Source organism: Passer domesticus, chromosome 1 (assembly GCF_036417665.1).
Source record: "Passer domesticus isolate bPasDom1 chromosome 1, bPasDom1.hap1, whole genome shotgun sequence".
Lineage (NCBI taxonomy): Eukaryota > Metazoa > Chordata > Aves > Passeriformes > Passeridae > Passer > Passer domesticus.
The window spans coordinates 157,523,044-157,537,130 of NC_087474.1; the positions used below are offsets into that span (position 1 = coordinate 157,523,044).

The window sequence follows — 14,087 nt, forward strand, 5'->3', positions numbered from 1 at the left end:
CAGAGTATCCTGTGTGCTGGATAGAAACAAAAACGTTGCATTTTGTCCTGCTAGGGAGCTTGCAATTTAAATCTAAAAGGCATTCACTTAAGAGGCAAGCTGTAATTAGCAAAAATAATAGGTGGCTAACAGCAAACTAATATCTGCCAGCATCTGGTCTCTTGCAACAATTTGCTTCTTTGGTCCAAAAATAGGAAGGAAATATAAAACACAAATAAGAAGTCTTCCCCCAAAAATAAGTTGACCATTTATAGCAGGCACGCAAAATTAATATTACAGCTGAATCTCTCCTCCAGCACAAACACCATTCCCCAGGGAGACTGGAGCAGAGGAGGGAGCTGCACAGCTGTGGGAGGGCAATGGGAACTGAGTTTAATCCTGGGTCACTGCTGTGAACCTGGCCCAGGTCAGCCCTGCTGTGCAAAGAAACTTTGCTGTGGTCTTCAGCTCACACAGGCTGGAAGCTTTCCATGAGGTCTTTTTTACACCACACCATCAAAAAGTCCTCACTTGCATCTCATTTACAGCAGATGGAAGATGTCTGCCACACCTGACCTGTATTTTCATTTAAACTTCCCCTCCAAATCAAGTTTCATCATTCCTCCTTGAGCAACCTGGTCCAGTGGAAGGTGTTCCAGCCCATGGCAGGGCTTGGAGCAGGGTGGGCTTTAAGGTCCCTTCCCACCCCAACCACTCTATACTTATTCCCAATACTGCTAATACACAACTCATCTGATTATTGAATGTTTTGGTGCCCTTAATCTAAAAAAAAAAAAAAAAAAAGACTTAATTTTACTTTTTCTCCTCTCCTGGTGTCAATTTACAAAACTCCTCCACCATGATGGAATGGGAGATGAAGAGCAACTTGTGCTGCAGTACCCTTGTCCCTGGTGGAAATAAAAGGCCCAGGTCTGAAGAATTTCTATTCCAGGTGCCCAACTGCAAATACCAATAAAAGTTAGCAGAGCTGTGACTGATGAATTTGGCCCAAAACAGTTTTTGCTGCTGGGTCTAACTCCAAATGAGTTAATTAGGAGTCGCTGCTAAAATAGTAAGGTTTAAATAAAACTTTCCTGTTTTCTTTTTTTTTTTAATTAAATATCTCACCCTATTAAAAAAATCATGAAAATATTTTAAAAGGTGTCCCTAATCCACACACCACATACAAAAGTTCACATATACTTTTTGGCACTGCTAATCAGAATTTTTCCTCGCTCAGTAATATTTTATTTATCCCACTCTGTACTTTTGAGGACAAATGAACACTCTCATGTTTGGCAACGTAAGCAAAATATGAAGAAATTAGGACAAAGTAGTTTTAGATAGGAACTTTACTATGTCCTTTAATATTAGGGATAAATCCTAAAGCAAAATACAAGATTTGTTTTCTTCTCTATCCCCAGATAAATGTCAGGATGCTACCTGGTCGACCCACTGCTAAATTGCAACAGAGTTGACAATTTTGCAGCTAAGAGAGATAAATTAAAGGGATTTTATTGTCAGGATGTGAACAATCATTAAGCCTGTAGAAAAATTTCAAAGCTATTCTTAAAAAGAATAGGTCTTGAAGCTGATGTGGTCTGAATGACTCACACAAATCAGCATTTTCACTGTTTAAAAAAGAAATTTACACCTGACCATGTGTTTCTGAGGAATTCTTAGTATTTCTCCTTCTCAATAAAATGAATGCAACACCACATGATTATTTTATCATGCTTTGAGCACACAATGTACCTTTTCTCCATTAATCCAAGAGCTTTTCCTTCCCAGGGATTCAGAGGAAAACAGATTAACAACAAACTATGGATGGAGGCAAGAGCTCTGCTTCTGTCATGTGCAGAGTCTTTAGCAGCATTTCAGAAAGACAAACTCAGAGAGGCAAGTTTGTGGCCACAGACAGGATTAACATTTTCCTTCTGGAAAAGGGAATACCAGCAGGATTTCTGTACCAAACTGCTGCTCTGTTCATTCCTAATTACTGTTTTTCTAATAAAAGACTAATGAAGATGTAGGTTAAGATAGATTAGTTGCTCTTGAATCTTGCTAGGTGAGAAAACTTCCAAGCTCAGGTAAAATTAAATTCCAGCTTTTAATGTAGAAGGATATTTTAGGGAATACACAATTAAAGCAGGAATTGAATACAAGGCTGCTATTAGAGGTGACCTGGGTTTGCTGTGTAGAACCTGCAGGGAAAGAGGAGACTTTTAACATCTTCCTACCTTGACAGTGTCCTAAACACTCTTTCTTCTCAATATGTACAAGTAAAAACTAAGAAAATATCATGTTAATATTTACATATTCTGTATTTGTTCTAAAAGGTCTAAAAAACCAAAGAAATTAAAGAGAGAAAATAAAGTACAGTAAGGGAGGAATGAAATCAGATTTGATAACCATGAAAGCCAAGCAGAAAAGTATTTATATAGAAGAAAAAGTTATAAAAGAAGCAGAGCTGCCAGCAAGTACAAAAAAAAGAAAAACCAAGCCCAGAACAACTTCTGCAAGAAGAGATGAGGAGATGAGGACAGAGTGCATTAATTAACTTAAAAGAGCAACAGGAAGAGAAAAACTTTGGCAATTTGGTGTCAGCCCTCTGTTTAGCATCAGCTTTTCCACTACCAATGCATACTGCAACTCAATTGAGATCTTCCACACAGATTAATCATTGTATGCTCATTAACCTTTTCACTATGATCCTAAATGTAATCAGATGTGCAGGAAACTTGCTACATTTGCTATGTACAGAACAGTAAAAAAAAAAAAAAGAAAAACACTAAAGAAAGCTAATCTAATTATGCTGGAGGAAAGTCCTAATACCTACAAGCTTTATAGTGGTTTAAATCATGCTTAAACCAATTTAGCACCATGTAAAAATTTCCTTCATTAAGCTAAATTTCCCCACATCTCATTTAAAACAGCTCAAGATTTATCTCTGTTAGCTCTTTCCTCCAGGGTAACATTAATATATGTGGAGCAGAACAAGTGACAAAGCCCTATAACCATGGGAAACAGGGAAAAAATGGGATTTTATTTTAAGTTGTGAGCCTAAATGTGAGCCAAAGATGAAACCACCTGAAACTACCTCGTGCTAAACTCCACTACAAACACTCTCCCCAGTGAGCACCCCTCCAAATGATGACTGCTCTGGCAAAGCTGGGAATGGATGAGATGATTTCTTGGGTGAGATGTTCCTTCTGTGTGACCAGACAGGAGGACTCTGTTCCTGATGCTTTGGATTTTAAAGCCCACACACACTGAAATGGTGAAACTGAGGTTTAGGGACAGTGTGACAGCAGGAAATGCTCCTAATGTCCCAATTCCTTTGTGTCTGTGCAAACCTACACCTGGGAAAAGGCTGACTTGGAAGATTTTGTTAACTCTGTCCCATCTGAAATGTTTATCAGAGCAAGGAGGGCCAACTTGCATCTTACGAAGTCTCATTATATCTAAGGATTAATTTGATCCCTGTTTATCATCTACAAATAAACCATTTCTTATTTACCCTTACTTTTTAAATGAGGAACTTCATACTTGTCACAAGGTCAATTCTTATTCACCCATAATTTGTAAAGTATTATAAAGCAACTCTGCATATACCCAGAGTTGGTCAAACCCCTAAGAGACTCTCATCAAGTATTCTTCCACCTTTGCAAATACTTTGCAGTCTTGTGTGTCAAACCTGTAGGAACTGCAATATTGAATGTGAAAGCAAGGGGAAAAAAAAACACTAAGACTTTTAGTGATTCCTTATAGTTTTCCCAGACATTGCTTTATCAGTTAATGAAAAGTAATTAACACTGGAGTAGAGTCTGCCCTTTACTGCATGGCATTCATTTGAACAGATTGGGAGGAAATAAAAATTACACATATGAGATTAAGAGCTTGATTCAGGCAGAACTATTAACTACAACACAGTCATCCAATATGAGACAGCAAACAACAGCCTGAACTGTTCTATAGCTGCTGAATTTCAGAGGGCCTGAGAGGTTCCCAGCTTCCATATTTCTCTGTATTTCTCTCCCCCCTTATGTTTTATTTCTGTCTAAAGCTGTAACCAACTCCCAGGAGATAGAACAGTCCTCCCAGCAGAAGGGGACTACTCCAGTACCAGCAATGACTGTGCCCTCCCTCAGGGACTCACCTCAACGAAAAAAGGCACAGAAAATTCAATCTGGTGTTAGATCACACATGCATAGGCTCAATTATTTACTAGGGCTTGTGTGTTAGCATGTTCCAACAGAGCCTCTTTCACTCCAGCAGTCAATGGGCACAGGAGCAACCACAACCAGAGCCCAGAGAAGTCACTGCCCCAGCAGGAGCTGGCAAACACAACCCCAGTCCTCTCCAGCTGCCCCAGGGCAAAGATTGCAGGTCTTAACCTGTGCAGTGCAAATTAATTTGGCTCTCAGTCACCAAGGATTAGGGAGGAGAGGTTCCAATACAGGCAACAGAGAGATGGAGGAGCTTCTTTCAGCTACTGATAGTGAGAATAAGCTTAGAGTGGGCCTTGATGAGATTAGTGAGGTGACACAACAGCTTCTTGCTGCCCAGAGCAGTATTTTCCCTCCTCTCTCCCACACTCAACTGTGCTCTCCCCTTTTTCTCTAGTGCCACTCTGGAGACTGTCTGCTGTCTGGAGCAGCTGATCCAGCTCCCTAAAGCAGCAAACACCACTGGGGAGAAAGACAGGGAGGAATGAAGGGATATAGAACAGGGAGTGACCAGTGGGATAGCAGCAAGCTCACACTTGTGTCCTGGCAAAGCAGGAGCAGAGTGGCAACAATAGAGACATCTATTGCAGAAACAGAAAAACAGTTTCTATTAGTTATTAGAAATATTCTGAAAGCACCACATTAAAATCTCTACATTATTTTCTATTTAAAACTTACTTTATCTCTCCCAATGGGAAGTGGCATGGCTGTATAAAGGTTTTTTCTTCCATCAAACACTGGTTTGCGATCCCCAAAAATCTGGGTTTTAAAGTGCTGAACCATATGCTCCACTATTTCTCTGAAAATGCAAAAAGATTAAGTTAATCCAACTTTTTACTTTGAATGTCTAGAGGCAGACAAGTACTAACACTAATATTTACCATCAGAGGCATTAGGTAAATGAAAAAGTTCTCCACTCCTGTCTATTAAAAGTAAGATTTGTTTGACTGATCTGAACTGAAAGCAACCTTTTCACAGACTAAACTGTTTTCTTAAAACTGCTATTTTTAGGGTTTTTTTCAGATTTAAACTTTCCTTCCTCTTTTGTGTGACCTACTGGAAGTGGTGAAGTGAAAGCTCATGCTCTCTCAAGCTCAAAACAAGAAGTGCCTGATAGATCTGGGGTTTCAGCTCCCCTGTCCTACAGCCCTTTCTGCAGAGGACCCTGTCCCTAAAGCTCAGCAGCCTGAGAAGCTTTCAAAAATATTATTATCAAAGCTTAGAGCCCCAATGTCAGGAGAGCAGTTTATGCCAATAATGATAGCAAAATGTTTTGCAGCTCCCTGAGAAAATTAATTTTTAAATGCTTTTTTTTCATACACACAACAAAACTGGGATCCACCCAACAAAATTGGGTATGTGCACTCAGTGGAGCTGTGAATATTAACAGTACACATCCATTTAAAAGTAGCTGGAATTAGGTTCCATTTTTGTATGAACATGGAAACCACTCACACAGCTCCTCTCAAACCACAGTGTTTACACACTGGTCATCCAAAGCAGCTCAGCAGTCAGTGAGAGGTCAGCTGGAATTACAACATTTTTTGATGCCAAAGGTCTTTTGGTTCCAATGTCCCAGAGAGACATCCCTCAGTCTACCTGTATTACCCAAAATCCATCAGCAGGCTGCAATCTTAACACACAGTCAGGGGCAAAAGGGCATTAGGAGGTTAAAGTGGCACAGAAAGGAAACCACTGCTCCTCCAGCACTGCTGACAACCAGCAGCTCACAGATGCACCCTGACTTGGCAAGGTAATTAACCCAGCACTCAGGGAGGTATTACAGTGCTGCAAAATCTGAGACAAAACTGAACTCACTCAAGAAAGTAATTGAGACTGTTTTAATTAGCAATTTCTTTGCTGTGTCCCAAGGTTTATCTTAAGATGTGGCCACTGAAAGAAACTGACCTCCTGCAAATCATGAATCGAACCTGACCCAGTAATATCTGCCTCAGGTCTGCAGGGTTTGACTGAATAAATACATAAATGGGAGGGTGGGAGGAAGGAGGTATTTTTCAGCCTTGAGTTTGAGCATGGAAACCCCACTCTCCTCCTGAGCAAGTTCTTCCGACTGTAAACTGCTTTATATAAAAAAATGAACACTTTCACTTGATTTATGTTTTCAAGCTTCAAACCACATCCACAATTAGCAATGGTGCTTCTCAGCTGTGGGTGGAGATATTTTTAAGAAAAATAAGTTATTTTCTCCCTGCAGAGTTAAAAGAAGTGTTATTTACCACTTCACTAACTTCAGCCCTTTGGGACGACTGTTCTACCAAGCTCATGCAAGCTCACAAAGAACTCTGGGCTGGCAACTGCAGGCAGAGTTCACCTTGCACAAATCCTCAAAAATTAAATTGAGAGCACCCAGAGTGCAGAACTAAACTCACACTGCCCACTCTGCCTGTCCAACCACCCAAACAGAATGCCACATGTACAGAACTGTAGCCAGACTGTATTAATTCAGGAGCACCTTGTCCCAGCTGTGTGTTTTTCAGTCCTGCTCCAGCTCATGTCTCAGTGTGGAACTTGCATCTACACTGGATACACCCTACAGTGGGGTCTGCAGGGTCACTGCAGTACAACTGGAGTAAAAGTGAAGAACAAAGCTGCCACAGATGAGGGAGTAGAGCAAAAAGTAAAACCTCCCTCTCTCCTTTCTAGAGGCTATATGTCATAAAAAGCAATGATTAAAACTTACTATATACATGTGAATCATCTAACCAAAATACTAGAAACCTGTAAGCCAGCTGTAAAAAAACATTTCAGAATTGGATTACATGTGCATCCTGCATAATCTTACACATATATATATATTTGCACACAGAGAAATGTAGGTATAGACACAGAACCAAAAGGTCACAACTCACAAAAACCCAGGTACAGGTGAGTACAGGTACATCTACAGAACAGAGCAGTAAGCACTCAAAAGAAACAAAACACACTTCAGTATGTGAATCCAAATTTTATTGTTACCACACTGCCCTGAGAAACATCCACCACACCACTGCTGAATGCATCTATGGCATCTCTGCTCATTGCAAAAGGAATTTCATCTGTGTAGATCTATACCTGCTTTTGTCACCACAGAAGGAGTGACTAACCTGACCAAGCAGAGCAGGTCATTAGCAGGCACTGGAGAACTTGCTACTGAACAGAATCTGCCTTTCCAGTGAGAAAAACTGCTTTAGGTTTTGTGGCAAGCACCCCCACACTGGACTGTAAGGGAGGGGCTCACACAGAAAACACACATGAGCTGTGCAGCACTTGGCTCCCAGAGGAGCTGCAGAGGCAATCTGGATCAGCCAGCAGCTGGCAGAGCTGGAGTGGTGGCAGGGACAGCAGTTCAGGAAAGAAAAACTCTCACAGCTCCCCTTACGGAAAAAAAAGTGAGTGCTGCAAGTGTTTTGCAGTGCTCCAGTGCAGGAAGAGCATCTCAGTGAAATCAGCTGTTGCCGTTGGGCAAGAAGAGAGTTCAGCTTCCTGCACTTAACAACAGTGTTTGCTTTTGAAATTAACCTCAGCTCTTGACTAGCTGAAAAATTAAACTAATAATAGATCACCACAGGAAGTAAAAAAAAAAAAAAAAAAAAAAAACAGGGCAGCAAAGCACAGTGGTGCTGCTTTGTGAAAACACTATCATTACCAACTCCTCAGTGTAACAATGGAGAATGCCCTCAGGTTTATTAACTCACATTAGGAAAACTATGGCTTTGGGTGGCTTTTTTGACTCCACACTGTTTATTCTCATGACAGCTTGTTCCACCCATGTCACCTTTTTTAACAAGGAAAGGCTTTGCTCTTGAATATATAAACAGGCCATTCCAATCCTCCACAGTCAAGGTGTAGTTATGATGATGACACTTGTGGTTTCCAGCTGGTGCCAAGTCTCATTCTCAAATTTCACTTCTGGCAAACGCCGCTTCTTTTTCAAGTCAATGAAGTTGCACACTCCAGCAGGGCACAGGTGCCAAGACCTGGCTGCTTGTTTCCCTGGACAGCTGATCTGTGTTTTCACCTTGCTATCTGTTTCAGGAACATAGTTTTCCCTTATATAGAATCTACTGATGAAGGATAATTTCTTACCTGCTTTAGTAACTCCATAATCCTCTCCCACAAACGGGTTTTGCCTCCTCTTGTAAGCAGGGAAAGGTGGGAAAACAATCTGGTAACACCAGCTCCCTGCTGAAGGACTTCAGCCAATTACACCCCAATATTTAACCAGGTAATAAGAAATCATTTTTATCAAGTTGGCTTATACTGACCCAGCTTCAATAGAGCTAATACAGCTTATCCATCTGCCACCAGTGGCTTCAATCAGCAGCATCTTAAGATTCTGACATAATCAATCCAAGTAAAGATTTGGAAGAAAAAAAGAAGTATATACATATCCTGTTAATTGAAGTGATCAGTACAATCATTGATTACAGCCAGACATCTTTCCAGACATCAGTGAGGGGCACCTGGCTCCAGCTTTTTCAAATTAAAACAAGACTGCAAATAAACTGAGGAAAGGCAAAGCACAGTGTTACCTGTTAACTCTTCTAGGACATTTTTCTGGCTTTATATCCAATTCATAATGGTAGATATCTATTTTAGGAATGTCCATTTCAAAGAAGTTGGCCTGCAGTTTGATTGTTCTCCCAGAAGTGCCAAAATCTGGTCGAGGAGGAGGTTTAAAGGCATATCCCTGTATTGGTGGTGGCAATGGGGGAGGAGGTGTGAGCACTGCAAAAGAGAGAAAGCACAACTCAGCCATCAGCTGTCTCAAATTGACATTTCAGCAAATTTACAGGCTATTGGACCAGTGAAGCCCAGCACATTTAAACCATGACTCTTTTTAAACAACCAAAATAATTTTTAAAAAAGCCTAAATCCTGCTTTCAGGAGACCACAAATTTTGTTTTTATTTCTCATGCTGTTTCACAATTTGTTGTATTTCACAGCCCCAGTTACTGGAAAAAAAAAAACCCTTGAAAAGTTGTATTTTCTTATACAACAAGTCAGCTGGGTAGGATTTCACAGACCAAGCAGAAAAGCAAGAACCAAGTTCTTCCTTGCAGGGAATAATCTTCATTTCAAAACAGATCTACCCACATTCATTTGAGCAAACACCTATGAATGGGGTTTACACCACTTCCCTCCATGCTGCAGCTCTCTGCAAAATCCTGTATGAGAAATAAACTATATCCTACTGCTTCCTTCACACAGAAAACAGCAAATACAGCACTGCTGCTGTGCTCAATTCTTGAGCTCAAACACCAGCTGTTGCTCAGACAACGTGAAGCAGAAGCACAAAGGCTCCTTGCTGTTGTTTCAATCCAGGAAAGTCCATTAAAAACCCACAGAGAAGTGTGTAAGGTACCAACGTGAGTACTCAAAACTTCTGCAGCCTCAGTGCTCAGGTGTTCTGTGCTCTGGAGCAACAACACTTGCAGCAAAATCTTCGCATGTGAAATAACTCAGGAGGTTTCTCATTACTTATGTAAGAATCCAGGTGTGGTTTCTCAAGATTATCAAATTCAGTTCTCTGCTAGCACCAGAAACAATTCACATCCCTTCATTAACAAATCTGTCACCACCTTTCCACCCTGGCTTTCTCTACTGAAAGCTGTTCCAGAACTGTGATGCTCCAATGCTCAGAAAACGTCCTTCCACTATTTTTTTTTTGGCAGGTTATAGTCAGTGGCCTTCATATTGAGTACTCCTGATTGTACTTCTAGATTTAAACCAAACACCCATTTAATACTAAATTCAAGGCTATACTCCCTCTGTTAGTCCCTGCTCATAAATCAGGCTTCATCATTCTCATCCTTCCAGCGACTTTTCCTGGGGAAGACTAAGTGATAACCACACAGGTGCTTCCACCTTGGGAAAAGGCAGATTCATGAGCCCTAAACTGCCTTTGCCTGCTGTACCACTGCCTTGTAAAGGCCATCCAGTGACCACTCAGGGCACATGCACCCATTTCAGTTGCTTATGATCATCTCCCAATTCCCTATGAACTCCCAGCTATACTGTCTTTAATAAATCTACTTTTCCAAGCCATTTCTATTAACCTGCTGCTTTCTGAATGTTGCTCAGATTCTCCTTTTCCTGACAATGCCTCCTATACCTCTTGATGAAAATTCACACACTTATTCCTAACATTTATTCAATGTTTGCTAATGAAATAGTAAGACCATTCCCAACATTAGTAGCATCAATTCCCCACTTTACCCTCAACATTCCCCATGGGCAGTTTCCCACTCTTGAGTATCTCCCTATTTTTACCACTCTCCTAACAGTCAGCAGCAATTTCCCCATGCACCAAATACTTAAAAAGATTTGACACTGGGAAAATTGTAGAGGGGTTTGTTATTATTTTTTGAAAATTTTCTTTCTGAGCTTGTCTCCCAAACATATTCTATGGCATCCACCCTTTTAATTCAGGATACCGAAGTCCAATTTCCTTTTATAAACATTGCCTTCAAAGACTGTGGTTCTCCTACACTAACTCAATCAACACATTGAAGTCACTTCTTACTGAAGATCTGCATTTCCATAACCTAAGACTTCATGTTTCAGTTTTGCCTTCAATGGCAATACAGCAATTTTTATTTGAGTATTATTCATCCACTTTGCTCTTGCAGTGTCAACAGCTGCCCTGAGAAATGGAGCCAAGCATCACCTCAGCTCTTGTCTGTAAGCCAGCCTTGCCAGGAGCAGCCCGTCTGCATCTGACCTTACCCACCTCCATCCCCCAAGGCAGGACAAAACACAGCTCACTGATGCTGCTCAACCTTTGGCTTTTTATTTTTTCTAAATTCCCACACATCCTGAACTTCTGAGACATCACTTGTCATCTTTTCCCTGCACCCCCAGGCCCTCTGCTGACTTCACGTTTTTCTGATGGTGATCAACTCGCTCAGGTGGCCCTGCAGTCACCACGTCCCCTGTTTGGTGTGACAAATTCCCACTGGCTGTGTCATTCAGTGGAAAGAATCCCCTGCTGTGGACAGGACACCTAACAGAGTTATTGGCAGCATTACCACGACAGCTGGGAAGTAGCAGAAAAAAAACACTCCCACAAATATTTGTACTTGCAATACACCGAAGGTTTCTGTGATCCACCTCCAAATCTGATCAAGAGGATGTGCACAAAGCAGCCACTTCTACTCCTCCAGAATCCTGTTTGCCATCACTTCCACCCCCTCTCTCAAATTTTACAATAATCTGTCTCCCACATGCATTTTCAGTCACTCTCCTGCTGAATCCTTTACAGATCACTACCGCACACATTTTTATTTTCACCTTTCTGTAACAGAATGTTCACATTTGAAAATTATGTCCTAGCCATTAACTTTATTCTGTGATTTTTGTGTACTTCCATGATTCCCATAACATCACCCATAATAAAATATTTTAATTTTTTGTCCAGGTTCCCGCATTTTAGCAGCTCCATTTCTTGTTATCCACACTCTGCATTCTACACTGCCTTCCACAATTACCTGGCCAACTGTTATCAATATATTGATTTCCCTTCTCTTTCACAATGATTTTTATGCCTTCCAACATTTCTGTATTTACTCCCACATTCTAATTCCACTGCCCTCCCTTTTCTGTGACATATTTTGTACATCATGACTAATTTTCAAAATGACAAAAAAATTAAACTTAAAAATTGAAGGTACAAAGAGAAGCACGATTGAAGGGGACACACACCCCCACAAGCTCTTTATGCTGCCAAATTAAGAAATTCTGTAATTAAGCAATACATCTTCCCTCTGTTTTAAAATGGATTGTTTAATGCTTCACAGGGGCATAGCAAAGCCGTATCTGCAAGTGTTCAGGGATCAACATGAACACATGTTGCTCAACAACACCACTGCATTCCTCCACTGGAGCTTCAGTGACAAACAGTGAATAAAAGTGAGGGTTCAGCCCCATTTTTGAGAGTAAGATGAAATGCTGAGAGAAGCACAGATTCCTGGGCATAGCTGTGAAGGCAGTTTTATAACCTGCATGACTCACAGAGATAAAAAAGCACCAAGCTGCCCAGAAAGCAGGACCACTGCCACCCTCTATTTTCATCCTAAACAATTTTTTCAATTATTTGGGTTTTACGATCCAAATAAAGGGAAAAAAAAAAAAGAAAAGAAAAAGGTGTTTGGGGGGGAAAGCTATTTCTGGCTCAACTCCCAAGGCAAAACTTATTTAGGGCAGGGTGTTGCTTCAAGGAGATAAGTACTGTTTATTAAACAGCAGCAGTGACCCGATAAGCGCTCAACCTACATTTCTGCACAGACACGTATGTGTCAACTCCAGCAGCCAGGGATGGGAACTGAGCTCCAGGGGACAAGCTCTAAATATTGCAACCACTGAGCTGCATTCACTGTTTGCACTACTGCCTCAAATTAAAAAAGCAAAATCAAAGTATCTTGTGTAGAACTTAGCAAGCAGCTGCGAAGGGTAGAATCACAAAATACTGGATTTGGTGCTGACAGAACAGAGAAATAAGGCTTGAGCTTCTATCAAAGCATGATAGAAGCTTTCAGCCTTGATCAGGAGGCACAGTTGCTGCATTCAAAGTGGTTCAGCTGCCCCATCTCCCTGTTCAAACACTCCTGCAGAATTCCCATCACTCGCTCACTTTTAAATGTGACAGAAGCTGTATCAATACAGGAATATTTTCCTCAGTGCCGAGGTTCCTACGAGGAAGCTTTTGCAGCTGGATGAGGTGTGCTAGAGAGGACAGCACTGGACATCTGAGCTGGCTGGAAGTGATGCCCTGCCCAGGGAAACCTGCCTAAATTCATGCAGAGACACCTTCATGAATAGAAATGCTGCTTCTGGAGACACTTTTCAAAGCATTGGAAAATCTACATGCATTCCTGGATTTTAGTTTTAAAGTGCTGTCAAGGAAAGAAGGGACTAGAAAAAAGATGAAAAGGCTAATAAACTGGAGCATCCATGGGGTAAGAACTGGAAGCTCCTCACTCATTTGCCAGATGATAAAATGAATAATGAGAGCATTTCAGCCTTGATATGATGATTGAGACCATCATGAGCCCCATTTACAAGGTGTGAATTAAGGTGAGCTGAGTGTGGAATAATGAGGTGCCCACATGCTGTCTTTAGGCTTACTTTTCTTAGGAAAGAAACCAGACTTCCTATTATAATTCATCCCATTTACATAAACAAAATGTTCATAGCTATCAGTCTTAAAAGCAGCAATTTCCACCAAAAGAAAAATCTGGAAAAGACAGATATCAGAAAAATAACAGTCTTGTGGCAGTTTTATGAAATAAAATTAACAATCAAGCAAAATTACTCTGTCAAAAGACAGGGGGGAAAGGTGGCAGTAGAGGAAACCTGGATAATCACAGAAATGCTGTATTAGTAAAAATAATTCTTGCAAATTTAAAACTATTGTGAACACGAGGCTGGCTGCTTTTACTCCTGCACATTACTGAGGATCAAAATCAGAGATAAAAGTGACTCAGGGAGTGAGCAGGCCAAGACACTCCTAGTCTATAAAAGGTGTGAATGAGCCACACACTTTGACAAGCTTCCACTCTAAAATCCTCACAATTATGCAATGATGGTTTTTCAGCACCATGTGCTCCATTAACCATTTCCCAGACTTGGAGCATTCATTTCTTTTGTCCTTCACCATATTTCAAACCTTAGCTGCTGGCCTGCTTAGCACGCTGGAAGTGCTGCCAGTCAGCATTAAACTTGCACATTGGAGATTTTTTAGCAAAGAATTATGCAATTTTAATGTGCAGTCAGAGGCCTAATGAGTTACTAAATAAGAAGGGGCCAAACAAGTTGCATGGAAGGGCTTGTCGACACAGGAAATCATCTGAGCATAATTACACCAGTGCAATTATATCA

General features: G+C 40.9%; 1 protein-coding gene across 2 annotated transcripts in view; it reads right to left on the reverse strand.

Moving 5' to 3' along the window:
* AGO2 (argonaute RISC catalytic component 2) overlaps positions 1-14,087 on the reverse strand; it is a 56,268-nt gene that overhangs the window by 30,335 nt on the left and 11,846 nt on the right. For both annotated transcript variants that reach the window (XM_064398596.1, XM_064398586.1), the window contains exons 2-3: positions 8,741-8,936; positions 4,887-5,007 (exon numbers count right to left, since the gene is read on the reverse strand). In XM_064398596.1, the coding sequence (XP_064254666.1) occupies positions 4,887-5,007; positions 8,741-8,936 (317 nt within the window). The remainder of the gene's footprint in view (positions 1-4,886; positions 5,008-8,740; positions 8,937-14,087) is intronic.